Below are 25,416 nucleotides of genomic sequence, written 5' to 3'. Positions count from 1 at the left end.
ATCATTGACTTGATTCTTGCGATCATCTAGTCTGCTGTTGGGAGTCTGTATAATATTCTTTATTTCAGTCAGTGTATGCTTAATTTCTAGTTGGTTCCCCAATATAACATCGAGGGTCTCATTAGTTTTCTTGTAGATCTCATTAAGTTTATCGGCGGCTTCTAAACAGTTCTTGAGAGACCTTAAAAGTGTGGTTCTGAACTCTAGATCTTCCATTGACAATTTTGTCCTGTTTCTTTGTCTCCGCATTTTGTTATGCTTCCTTGGTGCACCCCCTAGTGGTCTTTGTTTGTGGTCTTATAGTTAAATCTTGATTGTTGTAGCTAATTCCAGGGAGGGTTTGACCTCCAGGCCAAGTGGCTATGAGAATCAGCTGTGTCTGCAGTGAGAGAACTTCTGTCCTCTAGGGAGGTGCTAATCTGGCGTTTGCCTGAGGCTATCCGGCAAATGCCTGTGTGCAGGGCTTGGGCGGGGCGGGTCGCACAGGATCAACAGGGTGGGCCTGAGAGAGCAGTTATGGCAGCTCTCAGTCCTGTCCCCAGGGGCTCTGCCTCTCTGAGTCCCAGCACCCGCTGCAAAGCTCGGAGAGAAAGCTGCACTCGCTCTGACGGAAGCCAGACAGACCCGCTTCTCCCGTTTGAGTCTGGGTCCCTAAAGACTCGCCTGGATCTGGAGCTCAGAGTCTGCGACTCCCTCCCGACTGAAAACGCCAACCGCGCCCTCCGCCGCCAGCCCACTCCGCGCACTCCGCACCTCAGAATTTGGCTTCAGCACTGCGCCTCCTCTGAGTGTCCGTATGCGTTTCTCTTTCCTCCTAGTTGTAGGACTTCCATTCAGCCAGCGTTCCAGTGGTTTTGGGTGATGTCCGTTCTGTCTTTTAGTTTCACTTTTGAAGTAGTTGTTCAAAGCAGCAAACTCCGGAGTTAACCTATGCCGCCATCTTGGTTCTCCTCTAAATGTTTTTATCTGTACTGTTCATATACTAGTTGTGGCTATTTAAATTAATTAAAATTAAAAATTTAGTTCTTGCATTTAGTCACATTTCAAGTGCGCAGGTGGCTAATGGCTGCATCACATAGCGCAGTTTTAGAAGTCAGGAGGCCATTTCTAGGAAAGAAATGGCGGTGGCTTGGCCATGGGTCATATTAGAGGAAGTGGTAAGAAATGGTCAGATTCTGGATATAGATGTGAAGGAATGATTTGCTGACAGACTGGATATGGACTGTGAGAAGATGCACAATTAGGTCTCAGGTCTGTGACCTGCACACCTGCAGAATGTGAGTACCATTTACTTGGAGGAAGAGTATGTTTTTGAGGGAGTGTAGGATGAAGGCAGCTCTGTTTTGGACATATTAATCTGAGATGCCAAAGGCATCCTAGTAGAGATCCCCAGAAGTCTGTGGAGTTAAGAAGAGCGATCTAGGCTGAAGACACAATTTTGGAATTCTAAATATTTCAAGCCATTCCACTGGGTGAGATCACCTAGAAGTCACTGTAGATGGGGAAAGGAGGTTTGAAGTTTGAGAAAGGGGCACTCTGATATTTAAAGGTTAAAGAGTTAGAAGAAACTTATAAAGGAGATGGAGAAGAGGTAGCTGGAGAACCAATATAGAAGGAGTCTGAAAGCCAAAGAATTAAGTGTTTCAAAAAAGGAAGGAGTGCTCTGAGTTCCAGCGCTGGGGCAGCAACTTGGAAGGCACCAGGAATATACGGGGAGGAAATGAAGTGTCTGGCATTGGGAGAGGGCTGGTGAGGCAGCTTTCTCCCAGACATAAATGCTGGCAGAGGCCACTGTTCTCTTTCCAAGCCCTTCCCCCAAAGAGCCAGTAGGTAGGTGCCATATCTGAGCCTCCTTCAACCTGGCTATCACTGTTTGCTCTGCCCTGGTGATTCTCTGAGATGCCACCCCACCAATTTGTTGGGCCCATCCAAGCTATTTCCAGTGGCTTTTGCATTTGAATGGCCTGTCTTGGCTCATGCTTCAGACTTTCCTAAAATCTCTCAAACAAGCAGCATCTCATTTTAGCATGCCCCATTCCTCTAAGTGGCCCCAAGCCTGGCACTAGGGCAGCAAGCCTTCATTTGCAGCTTGGTCTATACTGGGTACCTTCAAGTCCAGCACAGGTGGCAGCCATCTGCAGATCACTTTGTAGCTCATGCCAGGTAGCCCTGGCAGAATATAGGTGGTGGATAACCTTGGCTTATACCTTCTGGGAGGCCCCAGATCCAGAGTATCTGGGGAAAAGCTTCAGAACATGATGAAGCACCCAAACACCTCCACAGCGACACTCAAGGGGTGAACTCAGAAGGCACCAGGGCCCTGCTGAAGTAAGTCCTGCTCTGTGGGGTGGGCTCTTGCACAGATGATCCCATTGATGTGCCAACAGCAATCAAGGCTCAACTACAATAGGAGGGTGTACAAAGCCCACACGGTGGGGGGTCGGGGGAAGAACTTGGGAGTGCTCAGCTCAGATGACAGGGAGGTTGTGCTACTGGACCCTAAGGACACCTACTACATTAGGCCACTTTAGCAAGCCCAGGAAGTGTAGCAACTCTACTGAATACATAGAAACAAACACAGGGAAGCTGCCAGAATGAGGAGACAAAGAAACATGTCCCAAAAGAAAAAACAGAACAAAACTCCAGAAAAAGAACTAAATAAAAATGGAGACAAGCAATGTATTAGATGCAGAGTTCAAAACACTGGTTATAAGGATGCTCAATAAACTTAGTAAATGAACTTAGAGAGAACGAGATGAACCCAAAGAGGCCCACACCAAGACACATAATAAGTAAAATACATAGGTTAAAGACAAAGAGAGAATCTTAAAAGCAGCAAGAGAAAAGCAGTTAGTTACCTACAAGGGAGCTCCCATTAGACTGTCAGTTGATTTTTCAATAGAAACTTTGCAGGACAGAAGGGATTGGCAACTCCCCCCACCCCCAAAAACAAAACAAAACAGCTAAAGAAGTTCATTACCACCAAACCAATAGTACATGAAATGTTAAAGGGTCTTCTGTAGGAAGAAGAAAAAAGATAAAGGTATAAACAATACAATGGCAATAAGTACATATCTATCAACAATCGAATCTAAAAAACAAACGAACAAGCAGAGCAGAAACAGACTTATAGATACAGAAAACGATTTGGGGGAGGAAAGGGAATTGGGTGTAAAGGGTGAAAGGAATAAGCGATACAAATTGGAAGTAACAGAACAGTCATGGGAATATAAAGTACAGCATAGGGAATATCTATAATAATAAAAGCATAATATGCTAATTAACCTGACGACCTTCTGGACAAAGCTGTGGCGGCAGCAAAGGCAGAGGCAGCTGCCGCAGAGGGTGGGGACCAAAGCAGCCATCATGGCGGCGGGGCCAAGCACCTTGCACGAATTTTGTACATCGGGTCTCTAGTAGTCAGTAATATTCTAATAACTATGTATGGTGTCAGATGGGTACAAGATCTATTGGGATGATCACAGTAAGTTATATAATGTCTAATCACTGGGGTGTACACCTAAAACTAATATAATATTGTATGTCAACTGTAATTGAAAAATAAAAAATGTTTTAAAATATAAATAAAAATGGCTTCCTAAGTTAAGCCCTTTTTTGCTAGAATACATACTTGGTTGAGTCCCTAGTACAAAGTGCTATGCCCTTCTTAATAACACTGAATATTCCACAGAGAAAAGTATCTCTGGCTATTGCTACCTACTTATTTCATGCCTGATGTCAGGTGAGGTACATCAAGACATTGTATTAAATTTAGAACACAGAATATTATTTCTGTTAAAGAGTAAGCAAAGACGGTAATGAGAAATAAAGGCAATTTTTATTGTGACTGGACAGAGAGTAAATGTTTACTTGCCATTTATTACTTTGGAAAATAAGAGATAAATAAGAAATTATAATAAAAATAAACAATTTAACAGTTTTTTTTTTTTAAAAAAAGAGGGAGTGACCAACAGTGTCAAATGCTGCTGATACACTGAGTAAGAAGAAGCGAGAGAATAGACCATTGTATTCCACAACACAAAGATCCTTGGTGACCTTCACAAGAAGGTCTGAATTCCCACTGCCATTGAACTCCTGGACTAGCATCGTGACTGATCTCCTTTGCTCTAATAATTCTGCTATTCAAGCATGTCCTCTATGTTACTGTCAGTGTTATCTTTCTAAAACATAAATTCTCCTACACTGTCACTCAGCTAAAAAAATCTTGCCCTATAGTATATGATCTATAGCAGTAGCAGCCTTAGGGTACACATCAAAATCACCTGGAGGTAAATAGGCTCCAATAGCCAAGATTCTGTCTCAGTATCCTGGGGGAGACCTAGGAACTCAAATATTTTTTAAGTAATAGCCCAAATAATGGTTATAAACCATGCAGACCAAAGGACAAAGTCCAAATTCTAACTTAGCAAAGCAAAGTTTTTCCAAATTTGGTCCCAAACTTCCTGACTAGCTTCTTCCTATTCTACTCTAGACAGCAACTATATGCTTCTACAAGCTCAAACTAATCACTCAAATTAAATGCATTTCCCTGAACGTGCCATTTTCTTCCAGATATTACTGTCTTTTACACAAGCTGCTTTTGCTGCCTAGAAGGCTCCACTAATCTGGCTGTGCCCAGCAAACTGTGACTCATGCTTCAAGAACCAGTTTAAATGTCACTGCTAGTGTGAGGCCTTGTCCAGCTCCCCAAACTCTGTTAAGCATTTCTATACAACATTTATCACACTTTCTGCCTACTCTTCAACTCCAGGAGGCAGAGATGTGCACTGTCAACACACTACCTAGCACACTGCAGATATTCAATAACCATGAATGACTGCTGATCCGACACTAAGGCATGCTAATAGAAAGTGCTCCAAGGATTAAGACACTGCCACTGCAAGTACTGGGGAAGTCAGGAACAGATCTGTCTGGAGGACACACCACTATATGCGACATGAAGTATGACTGGAACTTAGAGAGCACAAAGGGAATGAGAGACACTCACTTCTTCTTCTACTAAGACAGATATGGACTTAATGTCAAAAACAGGGTTTGAAATCTATAGATATGGTTTCAAATAAACATCTTAAGCTTTTGTCTTAAAAGACGTTTCAAAAAACTAAACAAAATCCGACCTTTTACAACCAGTTTGCTGGATCTAGTAATTGCCTCACCCCCTTTTGCAGGATGGGACTCAAAGCTCTTGTTCTAACTTAGTTCATTAAAGTAACATTCTAGGGAGACTAAGGTCACACACTGAACCCTTACACAAGCTTATCAGCTTTTACTTACTCCTGACAGGTATGAGTGACAGTATGTGGTAGATTGGCACAAATCTCTCACCTGTACCCCCTCAAAACTTATTCCATATCTCCTATTAAGAAATAGATCTAAAAAGTTCCCACAGTTCCCAGAGACTGTCTTACAGAGCTGCTCCATGAACAAGTCTCTGCGACTTCTTTAGTTCTAAAACTACTCCCAGAGTACCTAGTCTGTATCTTAGCAGATAGCTCCTCAAAACTTCTTAGAAAAATCAGAATCTGGCAATTTTCTGGTTCATCTGTGGGTAAATCTTTGAGGGCAACTAATTTCTGAATACTGACACAACAGAATTTATAAAGCAGTTTTAATCAAATACAATTTAAAAACCAATACAGTATTAGAAAAATATATGATGTAAAAGGAATATAACCATAATGCTTTTCATGCAAAAACATCTACTTTGTATGCACAATACAATAAAAAAGTAAGATTTGATATTTTGTTTTAAAAATCTTGATCTTTGGTATTTGGATTTTTCAAATTTAAGACTACTATTATTCCCTTTATGCCCACAAAACCAGTCAACCACCTGAATGGGATTTACTTTTGAATTGTGGAAACACACAATTGCTTACCTGGGGGGAAATAAACTGGGGAGGCACTTGCGCCCGGAGACTAGGAGAAGAATTTAGTGGCTGCACTGGTGTGTGCATACCTCTCGATTGTGCTGTGCTATTTCCAAACAAACCATGATTGCCACCCTGCAAACATAATGCAACAGTAAGGCTTTTTGTTAACATAAGAAAATGCAAATAAGAAACAGTCCAGATTTTCCATCCCTCAGAAGAATTGCATCTTATTTTCCATTGACTCACAGAATTTTATACCTAAAAAGTCCTGATCTTGGAATGCTCAGGAATATTATTCTAATTCAATCATGGCCATATTATTACCACCCCTGTAATCTGATTAACTCTATAAACCAAAAGGGTTAAATTTAGTCAAATGTTAGAAAAGGCACTCATTTTATTTATTTATTTATTTATTTATTTATTTATTTATTTATTTATTTATTTTTGTATTGAAAGGCACAGGCCATGTAAGATTTATTTCAACTTTCCTTAAGATTGGGTTTACCATATTTATTCTCAAGCCTTATTAACTGAGATCCATCTTGAAAGGCAACTGAGTAAAAATGCAGGCTTATGAATAATATTACTGTGAAACAACACATGATATTAGTTCCCTGGTTAGTTCAATCATAAAGTCAGGGCCAAACAGTTATGAGCCCAGCTCCATGAGAACCCTACTCCAGATCTGAATACCCTTCCCTGTCTTGGGTCTGCTTGGTCCCTTCTTTGCTAGATGAGGAGATCTGAATCAATCACAGTGAGATGAAAAGAATGGGGAAAAGAGAAAAATCTTTACAGGGACACCAAAACGAACATTACTCACCTGTAACTTCCCAGTCAAATGTACGACAATTAGTCTAGTTAATAAACAAACTTAACTGCCTGGTTTCTGGAGGACCAACTCACTGGAGCAGTTTTAGACTATTCCAAAAAGCTACAGAAAGGGGGGCTGTATGGCCCTTTCGTCTTGAGAAAAGTCCTTCAGCAAAGACACCACACACCATACCTGATACTGTGTTCCCGCTGACTGAGGCAGTTTCCTGCACCACCTTCACTTGGCCTCTTCAAGGCCTAGCTCAGGAGTTGTCCTCACTAAGGAAGTTTTTCCTCAAAACCTTCCTCACTCACATTCAAATGAACTAAGCCCACCTCTGTGTTCTCACAACACTTTAAAACTCTCTGATAATGTCCATCATCAAATTACATTTTAGTTATTTTCCATTTGGTCTTCCCACACATGTCCTTCTTTGTATTCCCAAAGCTCAATAAAGCCCTGGTCTGTAGGATGAGCACATCATTTGCAAACATCCATGACCCACCAATTTCGTCTACTTGAAGACGGCCCTCTGAGCACTGTCAGTGAAGACAGCTATACCATTGCTTATATCAAGCATGTGTACAATGAACCAAAGGAACCACCATCATCTTATCCCTGGAATCAGGGGGATAAGGTATTTTACAAAATTTCGTAATGGCACTAAGTTCTAGAATACTAAAGACATTTTAATGGCTTAATGATTTAAAAAAGATTAAGGGAATGCTGCAGGGAAATTAATAAACTTGAAAGCACTGAAAATAAAAATGATTATGAACATAAAGTAGAAATGGCAATAAAAAAATCTGTCTACCTAAAAAGAAAATCAAAGATTCACCATAAAATTTAAATCTCCCAAAGAATTGTTTAAACAAGAAAATACTAATTCTAAAAACTTGAATAGTATCTCTTTTTCTCCTGTCTTACTAATCAAAGTGTCACCCTAAGGTGAAATGACTCAGCTCTTAACTTTTCTGTGGCCATGATAGTAGTCAACAGCTTAGCTAATAATCATTCCTAAAAAACAGGAAGCATTTATTTTGCTAAGAATATTCTGCAAGGTCAGGATGGCTGAGTGATCTAAGGTGCCGAGTGGACTAGCAGCGGTCGCCAACTGATGGTCCGCGGGCCACTGGTGGTCTGTGAGGTCCGAAAGGTTGGCGACCGCTGGTCTAAGGAATATTTTGCTAAGACTGTTCTCACTGACACTTTACTATCAAACTAATAATCTTGTATTACATGTTAATTATTTTTTTAAAAAAATATATTTTATTGATTTTTTGCAGAGAGGAAGGGAGAGAGATAGAGAGTCAGAAACATCGATGAGAGAGAAACATCGATCAGCCGCCTCCTGCACATCTCCCACTGGGGATGTGCCCGCAACCCAGGTACATGCCCTTGACCGGAATCGAACCTGGGACCCTTCAGTCCACAGGCCGACGCTCTATCCACTGAGCCAAACCGGTTTCGGCTACATGTTAATTATTCATATGGACTGGTCCTTGAATGGTGGGGTCTGGTAGCTAAAGTCCTTGCCATATTCCATGTTTAAACAAGTCCAAAGCTGCTTTGTGAGGATCATTTTTAATTTTAATCTCTTTTGGTAAGAAGTATTAAAAGGAACTTGCTGGTTTGGCTCAGTGGATAGAGTGTCGACCTGCGGACTGAATGGTTCCGGGTTCGATTCCAGTCAACAGCATATGCACAGGTTGCAGGCTCGATCCCCAGTAGGGGGTGTGTAGGAGGCAGCCGATCAATGATTCTTTCTTATCATTGATGTTTCTATCTCTCCCTCTCTGAAATCAATAAAAATACATTAAAAATAAAGGAACTTGCTATTTTTTTAAAAATATATTTTATTGATTTTTTTATAGAGGGGAAGGGAGATAGTTAGAAACATCAATGAGAGAGAAACATCGATCAGTTGCCTCCTGCACATCTCCCACTGGGGATGTGCCCGCAACCAAGGTACATGCCCTTGACCGGAATCAAACCTGGGACCTTTCAGTCCGCAGGCTGACGCTCTATCCACTGAGCCAAACCGGTTTCGGCGGAACTTGCTATTTTTAGCTTTTGTAAAATCAAGCCCTCCTTTCCTAGGCCTAGTAGACAGATTCTACCCCACTTCCACCAAAGATTTTAGGTTTTCATTATCAAGTGTCTCTAAAGCCATGCCAAGCAGTTTGATATATCTGATGTGGTCACTATTATAGAGAAGTCAACAGTATTCTATAAAAAAAAATACCTTCTCTATTTTTTTCTTCTGTATTTTTTATATGAAATGTTGGCTTTACAAGCTAGTCATTTTCTTGGCTCAGAAGTAGCTATTGTGCACAGCAATGTATTTAGTGGCAATCATACAGGTCAAGTCTTTTAGAAATTAGGAAAATGGTCACCAAAATGTACACATTAATGATAATTTATCTGGCTCTCTAAAACTTTACTGTGATATGTAAGGCTTTTATGATGACCTAAGTCCTCATAAGTATTGGTGAAATTTGCCACAACTACAGTGTTTAACATACAAAGGTACATACATTAAAAAGAGTTACCAAGCTCATTGAAATCTTATATGATTTGAAAAAAAAAACACACAAAAAAACCCTTACATTTTAAGTCTGTATTTAAAAAACACCATGAAAAAACCATGACCACATTTGGATAGCGTGCGTGTATCGACCTGGCTCACGATGGACTTTGCAGCATTCCACAGATCAACAGGACAACGAGGAATGACCTTTTCACAGAGTCCAGGGCACAGCTGGGTTGGCTGGCCTGTTACACTAATGTTTATGTATAACAGCATTTGATTATCATGTGACCCTGGAAGCATGTTCATAATTATAATTAACAAAGAGTGTTTTGACTACTTTATATTTTCTATACCTCGACTGGAGACAAAAGGGCCCCCCTCCAAAAAACACTGGTATAATTGTTCTTCTATGTTAATATTAGTAATACATATCCTTATCCTCTGTGGAAACATAAGAGAAACAGTGAAATATAAAGGAAAAAAATTACCTGTAACTCCCAATCTAGAGATAACCAATCTGAACACATGGATATAGTATAATCCATTAAAAATGTGCTATAACCAATATGAACACATGGATATACTATCCATTTTTTAAAATATGCTAAGGCAATAACTAAAGAGCATATGAAAGAACTATATGCATTGTGAGGATTATGGTATAAGAGATGCTTTATAGCATTCTTTATATGTGAAAAGTCATGTGGAAATAAAATGAATGCAACTAAAAATTCAATGTCCTTTCCTGACATCCTGAGGTGAAAATCACAGAACTATGACTAGGAAAATATCATCATAGAGTCACTATCATAAAGGAATTGTCTCCAAATTCCTGGTTTTCTCAACAAAAACTGCAACAGAGATCCTGCGGGGTGACAGACAAAGGCCTGCTGCGTCCCCTCAGTCCTGCGAAAGCAAGTGGGCATCACCATGCCAGCCTTGCCCGTCTTGTTTCTATGGCATGCCCTTCCCCAGAGACTCACAGAACAGACCCTAGGAAAGGGGCTGCTCCAGGCTGAAGAAAACACTGCCAAGCCTGAGCAGCATCATCTTATCAAAGCTTAGTTATCTAATAAAGTTAACTTTCTCTGGGTAATTACTATATTTCACACTTTAAAGATACTAGATTTTAAGATGTGATAGCCCTCAATTAGCAGTTTTATTAAATTGAAAATACCTTCAAAGTATTAGTACTTGACATTTAATCTAATGTTGAAAATGGCAAATATGTTGCTAAATTAGATGATGTAAGTTACCTATGTAGCCTCTTTAACATTTTCCTTAGGCAGTTATTAGTTGACTAGAGAGCAAGGGATGAGAAGACAAAAGAAACAGATTTAAAATAAAATCCATGTTGAGAAACATGAAGAGAGATGGGTTCTATGGGCTGAAAGATCTAAAGCCTATACTTATTATCATTCTGTGCATTCAGTAATCAACAAATTTCCCAAGACAGACAAATGATGCAATAAACTTCAGACCAGGGCCAAGGCGAGGCCACAGTCAAGCAGTTATAAATTTGAGAGGCCTCCTTACTTGTCTAGCAGCGAAGTTTTGGGGGTTGAGCCCTGTGCCGATTGCTCCAAGGCTGACGTTGGGTAGTGTGGAACCAGAGGGAGACAGCTTGTAGCTGGGAGAAGGGGAGAAGGGAGAGCAGGGAGCCTCATCCCCAAGGCACCCATCTTGATTGGAGAAAGGCAAAGTCAGCTGAAAAGTAGTAGTTAGCCAATCACCAGGGTTGGTTAGTGAAGCAACAGAATGCAAGAAGGGAAAAGAGAAAAAACACTAGGAATAAACAATGTTAGAGTGTATTAGCAATAAACAAGGACAGAATTTGGATCTGATAATAATCATCACACTTTGCCCAACAGACACCATCTGTCATCTTCTTGGATATAAATTTTTCTTATCCTCTAAGTTAGTAACACATTCTGTCCATTGCACTAAGACAGAAATTGCCAGACACTTTATTTTTATGCATCTAATATTGATTAGTCTTTGCAGCAGCAGAAATAGAAGCCAGAGTAAACCTTCTTGTGAATATTGTGGTGTCTGGGCCAGGATCAATGGTGTCAAAAATGTGCCAGATCTAAAAATGTTGGTTTTAACTGCTTTCTGAAGACCATGAACACTGCAAGCCGGTATTCTGAATTCAGGAATAAACTCCTCCATTAGAAATGTTAAAAATCAAAGCAAATAGGTATTCATGATTTGTTTAAATCAGGTAGTTAAGAATTTGAAATTACACCACTGTAACTAACTAGATCACTAAAGAAATGAACAAAGATCAGCAAAGAACACTTAGAAATAGCAAAGGAGAAAGTTTTGGGTTATCGTGACAGCTAGAAGGCAAGGCTTTCAGAGACACATAGTATTTGCATAAGATATTGAAATTTAATTTCAACTGCACAAAAAGTAGCAGAAAAAATAACTCAGAAACGTCTCTAAAATTTCTTCTACATGTTTTCATTTCCCCCATTATGTATAATTAGACAATTTCTCTTCTCCAAACTTCATACACTTTTTAAAACTTAGACCTTCTTCACAATGCTCATATCGATACCCAAAGACTGATGGTTCTAGCTCCTGCATAATCACCAGTTAACATCAACTGTTTTCATGTCACCATTTAAATCAGATGATGTTTATGTTTTATTCATTAATTTAGTTCAGTAATTCTATGCTTCCTCCTGGAATTATCAAAGGACAAATAGAAACCAAAGTGGTTCTCATAAATTATCTTAAATAAAGGATTCAACTCACCTTCTCAAAATAAGGCCCACTATCTGTGGTTCCCATGTCTTTGGAATTAGGTGGACGGAACCCAGATCGATCCTTCCTCATGATATCATTAAAATCCCCGAGATTCATTGCTCGCTTGTCCACATCAAATTTTTTATCTGTAAGGCTCCCTGAAAGGTACCACAGAAAGAGTAAAAAATTCAAGAATCAATGCCTCCCTCATGACCAAGAGTGACCTGCACCATTTTCCTCCCTGGGGTGCTGGGTATAAGACCAAAAGAGCTCTCAATTGTTCCGGCTGCTGGTGATCCTCCCTGGAACACATGGGTCCTTTTTGTTTAATTAAAAGAACAACACCACCACAAACAAACAAACCCAAAATGTATCAGTTGTAGTTTGTTTTCTATGGAAGACTGAAAGACAACCTTAGGGCTAAGTCAGATTTTTCTTGGTAAAAATCTGACTTAAAAAAATTTATTCTGGCTATTGATATGTTTGATGAATATCTTGCTCATACATTCAAATGTCCTCAGTGACAGAATTTGTTTCTTGCTGCTATTATAGCATCTGTTAGAGACAAATGATTGGAGTTGTGAAACACAGTTACCTATAACAATAAAAGCGTAATAAGCTAATTAGACCGGACATTCTTTGGACAAAACTGGTGGCTAGAGGGAAGCCCAGGTCCTGGGTCCTGGGTGCCTGTTGGTGGCCACAGGGAAGCCCAGGTCCCAGGTGCCAGAGGGAAGCTGGTGCCGGCAGCTGGGAAAGGAAGGCCTACTCTTGCACGAATTTTGTGCATCAGGCCTCTAGTTAGGAATAAAAAGATCAAAGAGGCATAACTGTTGCTTCTGAAATTTAGAACTTGAACACAGGAGATGGTGTGCCACATTACTTGTGCCGTGTAACTTCCCAGGTGCAATGATTATTTCCACTTTCTTTCACAGCTTTATAAATTTGCTATTATACACTGACATGATCAGTGCCCCAGAAGCTTATTCCTAGTTATTCTCATATTTAAAATATACAGATCAAAGACTATGTCCCTATTATCCAGGTCTGTTTTGCTTTCTTCTTGGCTTGATTCTTTTTAAGTTTCTCAGGGTGAGCAGCAGCACCTTTCTGAAGATCCCACAGACAAAGGGCTGACCCTGCATCAGCTCCACTTGTAAGGGGAGAGTCAGTCAACGATGAAACATCCCAGGGCAGACAGGACTGGCAACCTGAGAGCTGAGTCTGGCAGGGCCACAGACATATTTTGTTTGGCCACACACAGCATTTTTAAAAACTGGAATTAGCTTCCAATATTTAAAAATCAGGATATCAATATACATCTGAATTTATTCTGGCCTCTCTTCAAAAACCAGAAGATCTGGCAAAAGTATTATTGTCTGAGTCTGAGCTCCTCCATGGCAACAACTGCTAAGAGCCGAGCAAGGCTGATTCCTTTAGGTGGTACATCCACTCTCCACAGCTAACCAGTAGCCTCCAAGTCCTGATTTCTTATACTTGGCACACACCACTCATTTACATTACTTTCTTGGCTCTTGCAGTCATTTGAATTTTTAAGCCCTACCTAGTGTCTGGCACAGTACCTTCCAGAGAGTAAGTGTTCAATACGTGTCTACTGAACTGCATCCATCCCAACTCAAACTGAGCAGGGGATCCCAACAGGATGTCGTTAAGAAAAATATTCCATTCATATTAGTGGAGTGATACACACCTACAGACAAATCCATTTTGCTGCTTGGATTATCTTCAGTTTGATTCTGAAAAGTACAGAACAAGAGGGAAAAATTAAAGGTTTGAATTAAATGTTTGAATCAGAGAAGAAATGGTATTATTCATGTAAGAGTCCCATTTTACTACTGGCACTACACAAGGACAATAACACTTAGAATAAAGACAAAAATACTTTTGATTGCTGCTGGTGCCTATATTCCTAAATTCAATTTTCACATAGAATTAGCTTCAGTTAATCTATGGACAGAGCAATAGCTAAACAGCTGCTTGTAGAAATAAACCCCTGTCCTCAAGTTCAAGTCAGCTCAGGATCAAATTTCATAAGTGGCAGCCAAATGATGACAACTTCTTCTCGTGACTTGTCAAGTCATCAAATCTGGAAATGTGCAGCCAAGTCAAAGTCATTTATTTGTCTTTTGGCAACCAGAGCCAGGGTGTCCCCATAATGTTCCCAAGAGATAAAAGAAATTAGAAATTCTACAAGAATTCCCTACATAATTAATCACAAATAATCTCTCTAGTTATTTTGCTATTGTTGTCTTTTAAAACTGATACGGTAGTTGGGAAAACTATATCAATTTCAAGTGCCAGTCTCTTTTTTCCCTACCTGCAAAAAGAAAAAAAATTACAAGGACTACAACTTAAAAACATACACATAACCTTTAAATAGTGGAGCATTTCATTAAGAATAAGAGAACAGAAAACAAATCTACTCCAAACCAGGAACACTGACCAGTTTCAAAATCTGTAATTTTGTACTATATGTGGCAATGGTCTTAAAATTTGTACTAAAATTAAAAGTTGGGATACATTACACATAGGAAAAAATAAAACTTACCAGCAATCCCATATTTGAAAACTGTTTGGCAATAGGATTCATCCATGAATCATTGTTTCCTCCTTTCAGTGCGCACTACAGAAATGAAATATGTAACCTCAAAATCAAATAATTTATTTTTTCAACTTCATATCTGAATTACATAAGTACAGACTGAAAGTACAGAACCACGAGTTTACCTTTTTGAACCCTAATTATTCCTCTTTAATTATGTTTGTTTTCATATTTCATATATTAGTCTAAAAGAGTAATAAGGCTTAGATATATCTGTTTTCATTGTTATTTTATTTCTGTCACACTGAATTAAAAGTAACTGGAAAAATATACAGTCAATATCAGATTTTATAAATTATAAATTATAATGTTTGCATGCGTGTACCTTCCCTTTTAGTATCTCCTTGTAATCCAAGCCAGTTGGTATCAGAAAAAAAATGTTTGATGCTAGTGCATGAAGCCATATTAAACTGGTCATTATTCTCTATGTGGATACAATGAAAAATTTATCCATGTAGTACGTTCATCTGTTTGCTCATGGTATAAAAGACATGGGTCCCCAATGGGAAAGAAGTCTAGCAGAAGACACCATCACCGCCTTATTGCAAAATAAGGCAGACTTGAGTTTTTGTTTGTTTCTTAATGGGTCAAATTAGTTTCTCCCCTGAACAAGACATTAATCACCAGCTCCACTTTTACTTCTATGGAGAAAGCAGGTGGAACTATGATACGGACTTGCTGGGGGTAGGGGTGATGTGATGGGGGTTTGTGCACTTGTACATTCTACAATTAAAAAATTGTGTTCTGATATTTGTCTTATCAATTTATTATTCTTGAAAGTAATAAGGTACTTAAGTTCAGGTACATGTTTAAAGGTAAAAAAAAAAAAAAAAAAAAAAAAAAAACACCCCTCAATGGCGGGAGGGGAGAATCGGTCCTTACTGTTTAATGGGTATAGAGAGTTTGTTCTGCAAGATAAAGAGAGTTTTGTGGATAGGTGGTGATGGCAGCACAACAATGTAATGTATTTAATGCCACTGTTGGAGAAGGGTTCTGGGCCTTGGAATTTCCTGAATTAGATAAAAACCAGCTATGCTGATTGCCACTGCAGAAGCTATCTTACTTTGGTTTCTATACATATTCATGAGGATTTACTCTAAGGACTTCCTTGGCTTTAAAACGCAATAGCATAAAGCACTTATAGAATATGCCTTGAAAGCTTCCGAAGAATAATTACAATATAGAAACTAAAAGTAAAAACAATCTATCTTTGAAAATTCCATTTTACCAATAGCAACAGTTCTGTGGTCCGTGGTTTCAAAGTCGTGGGGAAGGAACATGAGGGGTAAAGAGGAAGCAGTTATTTGTTCCCAAGAAAATATTTTTCTCTCTTACTTAGGACCTCAGGGACTCCAGCTGCCCTATTTCTTCTACTAAAAAATTCTCAGCTCTGCCTTCTAAGAATGAATAAGCAAGCTCAAGTATTCCTAAAGCAGACTACCTTCATTTGTTTCTTTCCTCCTTGTCCCCAGCTCGCTGAGTTGTGGGAGGAAGCGCTTCCCTGAGAGCCGGCAGTGTTCCAGACTCCTCCATCCTCCTCCTCTTCCCAGCTGGAATGGCGAGTTCCTGTCACTGGCCCGTCACTCTCCCCCCAGCCGTCTTGCATAGATTTGGAATCTTTAATAAAAGAAGGAATCAACTGTATGTGATAGCTATATGAAATGACACAATAATCATTCCTTGTAAATATAGCATTCCTTGTAAATACAGCATATATGTAACAAAAACCACAAAAATCATTCATTGTTAATACATACTGTAATTTTATCTACTATATCTATATGACAAGAAAAACATGGTTCATATTTTAGAGAGCAGAAAATGGAAACCCATAAAGGTTTAATGATACAAAGTTAATAAACCACAAAATTAAGATCTCCTGGCTTCTGGTCTAATGATGTTCCCTTATACAAAGTTTTAGAAAATTCAAGCTTGAAAAGAATCCATCACTACTTACAAGAAACTTCACATCTCTATTTCCCTTAATGAGCACAGTTTACTGTAGTTTTACCTCCTAAAAATACCTTGTGTGACTGATAATGGACATTTCAAGTATGAGGTATGATAAAGAACACCTGTCTACCTTGTTTGGGGTGAAGTTAAGAAAAGAACATGAAAAGGGGAAGAAAAAAGACTTTGAATATCAATATTATGGTGAAAGAGAAATTCACAGAGAACCATAAAAATTTGTAATTTATTAATATATATACTTGAAATGTGTTAGACACTAATAAAGATTCTAGGCAAAGACAATGTGCAAGCAATGGCTTTTAAAAGACAAGTGGAGAAAATTGGAAGATAGAGAATGGGGAAGTAGGAGGGAAGGAAGGAAGGAAAAGAGGAAGGATGGGAGGGCGGGTGAGAGGGAGGGAAGAAAAGGAAAGGAGGAGGGAAGGAGGGAAGGAGGGAGGGAGGGAGGGAAGGAGGGAAGGGAGGAAGGGAGGGAGGGAGGGAGGGAAGGGAGGGAAGGGAGGGAGGGAAGGTACGGAGGAAAATCAGTGATGAGGGCTCTAATGTTAGAAGAAGTAGAATGTCAGTATCCATGATATACTCAACCAACATCCCCTTCTAAATAAATATCTTTAATTTGGAGATTGGGATAAATCCTTTACTTCCCTCTAAAAATACTGTATGGAACTGAAGGATACATTTTGTGGTAATGAGTCTCTATAAATTGATGGAAGAAGGGAAAATTCACTATCTTGCCTACAAACCTCCATCCATACCTTCACTTTACCAATGACAGAACATTTATGGAAGGCGCAGTTATTTGATTTAGATAGCTGCATATGAAGAGTCTAAAGCCAAAAAAGTGGCTCACTCCTTGAATGACTGTTGCCATCCCCTAGGACCAGGCCTGTGACAGTCATGAAGGCACCATGATGTACACAGGGCACAAGGAGGTTGGTTTCTTCTAACTGTAGCACCCCCACCCCCACATGGGCTGAGTGAACCTGATGGACCCTCCATGGGGTTCTCCAGCCTTACATGAAGGGCTTTCTGACTGGACAGTGGAGGCAGGGACTGGGGGCTATATTACCTGCTACTGAAAATGCCATTGAAAATCAGGATGGTTTCTTCTGCAGGAGATATTTCATTATTATGTAAGCACTAGAGGCCCAGTGCATGAAATTCATGCATTCGAGGGAGGAGGGGTGGTGTGGGGGATGGTGTGTGTGTGTGTGTGTGTGTGTGTGTGTGTTTTTCCTCAGCCTGGCCTGTGCCCTCTTGCAGTTCAGGACCCCTTGGGGGATGTCGGGGAGCGGTCCTAAGCTGGCAGTTGGACATCCTTAGCGCTGCTGCGGAGGCGGGAGAGGCTCCCACCACCGCTGCTGCGCTCGCCAGCTGTGAGCCCAGCTTCTGGCTGAGCAGCGCTTCCCCTGTGGGAGCACATTGACCACCCGGGGGCAGCTCCTGCATTGAACGTCTGTCTTCTGGTGGTCAGTGCACATCATAGTGACCAGTCATTCCGCTGTTCAGTCGATTTGCATATTAGCCTTTTATATATATATAGGATAGGCCTTATGCCATCCTCTGACAAGCAATAGGAATTAAAAGCCCAATACAATAACATACTGACCCCTTTATAAAAACAAAGACATCCATGCAACCCTTCTTACAGAGAAAGGAGCTGAACTTTCAACGAATGTCTTCTTATGAAAAAGATAAAAAAGAGAACTTATTTTCAGTCATATATATTTGTAGTCTAGAAACAATGATAACAGGTTAATGACCAGCATCAATTAATAGGCTGTGATGATCTAAGCTCCTTCCTCTGAGTAGTAATATTCAAATTACCCAGAGAAAGGGGAAGTATAACTATAGCTATAACTACAGATATTCCTAAAGAGTAGAAAACATTTTTTAAATCTGGAGAAAAGTGAGGGGTTTCTGATGAAAGAAAGGTGATTCTGAGGTTGGGGAAGACATAAAAATCCTGAAAGTGTTGTTTGTGCTAAGGGTCCCTTAATGTCTTTCAACAGCTTTTTTGATGTATTTCAAGTCTACAGAATGGTAACTTCCCTGACAATACAATCAGTTTACAATGAAAATGAAAGTCTTTATAAAGCTATTTTGATGAAGTGGAAGAGACTCCTAATTTTAAAAATGTAGTCAAATTACATATAGAATGTACCTAAAACCATAATCCTTCATGTAGCCCTATATGAGTCCTAAATATCATACAGTAAACCTGACAATGGAATTTTTTATTCTCATTCAAATTTTGAGCATTCAGGATGACCACACTTTTAAATCAAAAGACAATTCCTTAAGTCTGCAACATGGTAGAAAAGAGATGTTGGAATACTTTTTAGGAAAACTACAAAGAAATGAAAACGGGCATTTGAATTTTTCAGTTGAGGAACATCCACTGGGACATTCCAAAGCATCAGTTTACCAAGTTTTGCAAATTACTGTGACTACATATGCCAGCTGGACCAAGTATAGCTTAGATTTTCAAAGTATGACGTGCTTTGTTTAAAAAATTCAAATGAAGAAATCTTTGTTAGGTTTAAGAAACCTTAAATGTTTCTATGTGGGTGGATGTTATATGAGAGAAAAAGGGAAATAGGAACAGAAGAATGAAGTCACTGGGCAGCAGAGACTATATCCCACATTAAAAGCCAGGAATCTCTTTTTAAATTATACTAAAAAAAAAAGAGTAGAAATGCAAAATAGATGTGGAAAGCAGTATTTCAGTTACTGGGCAAGAAAAAAAGAAAGAAAGAAAGAAACAAGGAAAAGAAAAGGCACCACATCACCATTTCAATTCTGTCCAGATACTAAACCTAATGCAAAATCAACAAAATTAACTTGTGACTTTTAGTTCACTGTGCGCATTTTAACACATGCCAATTCAAGTCACCACTATTTGTTGCTAACCATTTAAAGATTCAAGGTTCTGAATCTCACTGCAACAACTGTTTAAACACTAAACAGCCCTCCCCAAAATGTCTGACCCCCCAAATTAACAGAGGATCCCTAAAAAATAACACTGTATACTTACTAGGTTTCATGGCATTTGGAGCGTTGGAAGGTGCATTCCCCCAGCCTGTGGTCGATGCTCCTGTGTCATCCATTTCGCCCCACACAGGACTGCTTTCATTTGGCTCACCCCAAGCTGAAGTACCATTATCTGGAGCAGGTGGTGTGCTTTTGCTCCAGACTGTAAAGACAGGAAATGTGGCTCTAAGAATGATGTGTTAAACAGTATACTATCCAGTGGATTGGTGGGGAACAGGCACTCTGAGAAACACAAGTGGGTTCCACGTTCATGGAGGGCATTTGGCACTATCACTTTTGGCGCAATAATTCCACTGTCGGAAAATTTTACCGTAGTTAAACTTATGAAAGTAGATGAAATTACATGTACAACAATGCCCACTGCATCACTGTCGGAAACCATTTAGAAGCAGCCCAAATATCTATCAAAAAGGCACTAGTTACACCAATCATGGGCCATCCATAAAATGAATACTATATACAAAGCAATTAGAAGACAAAAATGTATGTGGTAATATGGAAAGTTTTTAAGTATAATGATAAAAGCAAAGTGAAGAACAGTGTACATAATGCAATGCCTTCTGTGTATAATTATTAAAGGATTAGACATATTTTGCTATAGGTATGAACAAAATGTTTGAATGAGATACAAAATTCTAAGAGGTTACCTGTGGGAAGAGACCCTAGAGCAGTGGTTCTCAACCTTCCTAATGCCGCGACCCTTTAATACAGTTCCTCATGTTGTGGTGACCCCCAACCATAAAATTATTTTCGTCGCTACTTCATAACTGTAATTTTGCTACTGTTATGAATTGTAATGCAAATATCTGATATGCAGGATATCTTTTCATTGTTACAAAATGAACATAATTAAAGCACAGTGATTAATCACAAAAACAATTTATAATTATATATGTGTTTTCCAATGGTCTTAGGTGACCCCTGTGAAAGGGTCGTTCAACCCCAAAGGGGTCGCGACCCACAGGTTGAGAATCGCTGCCCTAGAGACTAAGATTCTTTTATTACCCTTTGCTTTTCTGTATAGTTTGAAGGTTTTTACTATAGTCATTCCTTGGTATCTGAGGAGGATGGTTCCAGAACCAAAATCCACAGATGCACTAGTCCTTTATGTAGAATGGAATAATATTTGCATGTAACCTACACACACTCTCCATCATTCTTTAAATCATCTCTGGATTTGTTTTAATACCTAATACAATGTAAATACTATGTAAATAGTTATACTGTATTGTTTAGGTGATAATGACAAGAAAAGAAGTTTGTACGTGTTCAGTACAGACACAACCATTGTAGGCCTACATAGTATACAACAACATAATGCTAGATCCCCGCCCCCCCCCCCCCCAATATTTCTGATCTGTGGTTGGATAAAATCTGTCAATGGGGGAACTGGTGGGTCCAGAGGGCCGACTATATGGATAAAGTTTTTGTTTGTTTTTTAATATATTAGCAGGTTTTATTCTAGACAAGGAATTAATGAACAATCTGCATTTCCTTTCTCATTCTTTTTCTGATTTTAAATAAAAAAGAACTAGTTAAAAGTAATCATCTTCTAAGTGGCCATAATTAAATTCACTGAACACTTTGGGGAGTGAGTGGAAAATGGAATACTGTGATTAATACTAACTAAGAAAACAAAAACAAACAAACAAAAAACAAATGTGGGAGGAAAAAAGCAGTTGAATAGTGCATCCCTCTAGTTTGTTGAACTATATGTTTTATGGGGGCATTCAAGTTGACAATGCCAAACTAAGAATGATATTACCAGCACTACTTTTCATATCCTAGGTATAGTATTTCCTATTCGAATAAGGTGGACATGTGATTATCATAACAACCTCTTATACAAAGTACTCTACTTTCAAAGGTGATCGTTAAAACCACCTGGAAAGTGACCAAACCCTCCGGATCCGAGCTTTGCTACAGCATAATCATGGCCTCTGCAAGAACAGCACACGACACTTCCCTTCAATGGGGAAAGAGAACACAGGATGTGGCCATGTGCAGAATCAGAATGGAAATCAGGTCTATTTCTGCTACTATTTTAATTCCTTATTTTTAAATCTAGAGCATAGTTTGTTTAGCAAGATAATATGTCTTTAGGATTCTGCAGACCAATACAATTGCAAAAGAATAATTTTGGGAGGCTAACCCAGGGATATCATCTTTTTCTTTTGCCAAGAAAGAACATTAAAATGTACTACTAGCATCTGTTATCACTATCATTTTATAAAAAAAAAAAAAGAGCTTCTGTTAATGTAGGAAAGATTCCCAGAACACAGCCAAATTGAATAAATGCAGCTTAATAAAAATGCCTTGGTTTAGGATTTATCTTCTTCATTAAAACCTGCAAGAAAAGCAGCTGCCTACCTGATGCTGATTTACCGGTCATTGGGGTAGGCAGATTTGGTTCTCGAGGTGCTGGGCCCCCTTGGGCATTCTTATCCCACAGATTCACATTCTTGTAGTTATAACTGTTGGGGTCTCCCCATGCTGAAGTGCCATCATCAATGTCCATTTTTCTACTAATTGACTGTGGGGATGGCTCTTCCCAACCACTGGGTTCCTCATCCTTAGGGGTTACTGGCTGTGGCCCGCTGCTCCAGTTGCAATTGGAGGGTCGTCCATTGCCTGGAGGTGGTGGGGGTGGGCCTCCCCAAGAACCAGAAGCCTCTGGTTGTGGTGGCGGTGGCTGCTGTGGCTGCTGTTGGTGCTGTTTGTTCCAGGAATTGGGCTGTCTGCCTGTCTCGGTCCATGCTGGAGATCTTTTGCAATCTTCCCACCCGCCTTTGGAAACTAGGCTTGCATTCCCACCATTCCCCCAAGTTCCAATTTCATTCTGCCCTCCTTCGCCCCACCCAGACACAGATTTACTTGCAGAACTTTCCCAATTGCTGTTTTTTGCTTGATCAATTTCCTCTCCCCAACCATTCTTTCCACAAGTCCATCCTTGATTGGGCTGGCGCCCACCTCCCCACCCCTGATCCTTGCTGGAATTCTCATTCCAAGAGGAAGATGCCTTTTCATCTGGTCGACATCCTCCCCAATTGGAAGAGTTGTTGTTCTTATAGTCATTCCAGCCTCCTGTGTTCTTGGGGTCTTTCCACTCTGTAGAGGCTGAGAGCTCCCCCCATCCAGACTTCATTTGATTGCTTTGGCTGGGTGCATCTCCCCAGCCCCCTGAGTTCTTGGTCTGTGTGGCAGCGCTCTCCCACCCCTCAGTTCCTTTGTCAGATTTCCCCTCAGGCCTTGGCACCTCTTCAATATCCCACACCGTGTCCTGCTTAATTTGAGTTTGGCCCCAGCCGGTGTTTGAGAGCACCCTGGGGTCCAAATCAGTTCGGCTCAAAAGAGTCTGCAAGACAGCCTGACAATCAGGATGTGTGGGCCTATATGAGCGACGGGCAGAATTATGACTGTCACTACTTCCTGCTTTGTGGTTGCTTCCAGTGCTTTGACCTCCAACTTCACTTCCTGTGGAGCTGGAAGATCTTCCCCAACAGGGAGCCTGGGCATTGCCTTGGTTTTCAGGGAGGGGGTGGCCCTTTTGATTGTCCCATGCTCCAGTGCTAGAATTTGGTTGGTTTGGACCACTCCATTCTCCAATTTTCAACTCATCAGACCCAGTCGGCTGTTTCCATTCTCCCTGAGAGACCCCAGATGTCATTTTGTTCCCTTCACCCCATTTGCTGTCATTAGAGTCCTGAGGGCCAAAGTTCCAGGACCCACCCGTAGACCTGTTATTGTCCCAAGAATCATTTTTTGACCCAGTTGACTTCTGAACAGAAGCTCCTTTCCAGGAGTCCTCTCTCTCTTTTCCATTGTTCCCATTGTTTCCAGAATTGCTTTGTCCAGAGGCTGTGTCAGTTCCAGAAGGCCCCCTAGCTGCACCCCAAGATCCAACACTCCCAGTCTTTCGATCTCCAGTGCTTTGTGAAGGGGCATCAGTGCTCCTGGAGGCGTTCCCCAAGCCCATTCCAAAGGGCATTCCCTTATTCTCCATGGGATTTGGTGAACTTAAGTTCAAGGAGTTAGTGTTTCCATTTTTTGGTCCATCAGTGTTATGAATTTGAGCCTGTTCTCTGCCAGAGACAACAAAATTAACACCCGCATTTTCCATCTTTGACTGCTGTTCCCTGGATGCCTGACCTACTGTGCTAACCTGTGCACTGGAATTACTAGTATCTGTTTCCAATGCCCCTTTCCTAGAATTTCCTTCTTGAACCAGTGCTGGCCAGGCAGATGGGTTGCTATTTGGGTTAAAGTTGCTGAAGCCAGAGCCAGGTCCAATTCTATCTTGACCACTCACATTCCTCCAATTTCCTAGTCCATTGTTGCTCTCTGCAATAGAGTTGGAAGATTGAATAGATTTAGACTTAGGGTCAGATTTCCAGACCCCAAGATTACATTCGTTCCCAGAACTTGCAGACTGGCACTGGCTCCCTTTTCCTTTGTTATTAGTGGTGCTTCCTGGCAGAGTGCTCTTCTCAGAGCCAGGGTTTGAGGCACTGTTGTTATCGGTGGTGTTTTCGGAAGAAGACTCAGTATCTTTGCTGGCAATACAAGGCCACTCTTCCATGTCAGACCCGTCTACAATCACCTTGTCCCAGATGTGAATTGGGTTGGGGGAGGTGCCGTTGTTGGAGGAGGCTCCCGGGCCCCAAGTGGAATTTGCATAATTTGAAGCAGCAGCACCTCCAAGGGTTGACTCTGGGGAAGAGATTGTCTAATCAATCACAGATACATATGCACGCTCTATTAACATCTCCAGCTCAAACCGTCCCCCAAGAGAACTTGCCACATTTCCCCACAATCTAACTTATCCACCCAGGTGCCTGTCTTAGTGAACTGTACCACCCCTATTTTAGTCATCTTCTCTTTCGTCTTACCTGGTTGGTGTACTTGCTAAGTCTAACTCCACACCATCTCTCAAAGCTATCCCTTTGCCATTCCTACTGACAGAGAAGGGCCTTCTTGTATTGAGACAATGCAACAACACCCTGCTTGCTCTGCATCTCCAACCTACTCTAAACACTCCTGGCTGGAGGGGCTTTTCTAAAGCACATCACTTTACTGCACAAGAATAAAGCTGAACTCTTTGGTCTGGAGTTTGATCAAGATACCCCATGACCTGGGACCAAGTGACTTTTCTACTCTCATCTTCCACTATTTCTATGTAGACATCTACATTCCGTACTACTTGACATTCCACAACTAGCATCAGCACTTACTGTTTTTTCCTCCTAAATTCATACACTGAAATTTGCTCATTTTTCTGGGCCTAGTTCAAGTGCCACATTTTTGACTGAAGTTTTTTATGAGCTCATCAACCAAAAATAGTCTTTTCCTGTCTAGAGCCATTTTGCTCAGTGCATAGGGGAGGGAAGACATTGTGTTCATGTCTTCCCTCCCCTATGTTAGTGCTTTTTAGGCAGAGACCCTATCTTGTCTCTTGCTAGACCCTATCTTGCTAACATTTGAATTCTACAGTGTCCAGTCCATTGCTGCTCAGTGAGCATTGTCTGAATAATAAATGTCACCCAGCTGGATGCCAAGGGCAGACAAGCATGAATCAGTGTGTATGCCCAAGGAACTTAATCTGATGAATTAGTCTGGTTTAGCACATATTTTGGTGGAATTTACCTTATCTGGTGGAGGGAAAATGATATGTTTTAAGCCTGATAATTTCTTCTAAACTTATTTAACTCCTTTAACCAAGCAGCTTAAAATCAATATGAAGTTGAAAAAAATATTACATAAAGCCATATAA

The 25,416-nt window shown here is 40.3% G+C and overlaps 1 protein-coding gene across 1 annotated transcript in view; it reads right to left on the bottom strand.

The window, feature by feature from the left end:
• The window catches only part of TNRC6B (trinucleotide repeat containing adaptor 6B), a 218,141-nt gene that overhangs the window by 28,248 nt on the left and 164,477 nt on the right, over positions 1 to 25,416 (bottom strand). Inside the window, exons 9-16 of the mRNA XM_081083202.1 lie at positions 22,017 to 24,356; positions 19,630 to 19,788; positions 16,063 to 16,238; positions 14,568 to 14,642; positions 13,710 to 13,755; positions 12,008 to 12,156; positions 10,781 to 10,951; positions 5,901 to 6,026 (exon numbers count right to left, since the gene is read on the bottom strand). Of these exons, the coding sequence (XP_080939328.1) occupies positions 5,901 to 6,026; positions 10,781 to 10,951; positions 12,008 to 12,156; positions 13,710 to 13,755; positions 14,568 to 14,642; positions 16,063 to 16,238; positions 19,630 to 19,788; positions 22,017 to 24,356 (3,242 nt within the window). The remainder of the gene's footprint in view (positions 1 to 5,900; positions 6,027 to 10,780; positions 10,952 to 12,007; positions 12,157 to 13,709; positions 13,756 to 14,567; positions 14,643 to 16,062; positions 16,239 to 19,629; positions 19,789 to 22,016; positions 24,357 to 25,416) is intronic.

Source organism: Myotis nattereri (assembly GCF_964212035.1).
Source record: "Myotis nattereri genome assembly, chromosome: 2".
NCBI lineage: Eukaryota > Metazoa > Chordata > Mammalia > Chiroptera > Vespertilionidae > Myotis > Myotis nattereri.
The sequence above is the reverse complement of the archived record's forward strand: the minus strand, read 5'-3'. Positions and strand labels throughout refer to the sequence as shown.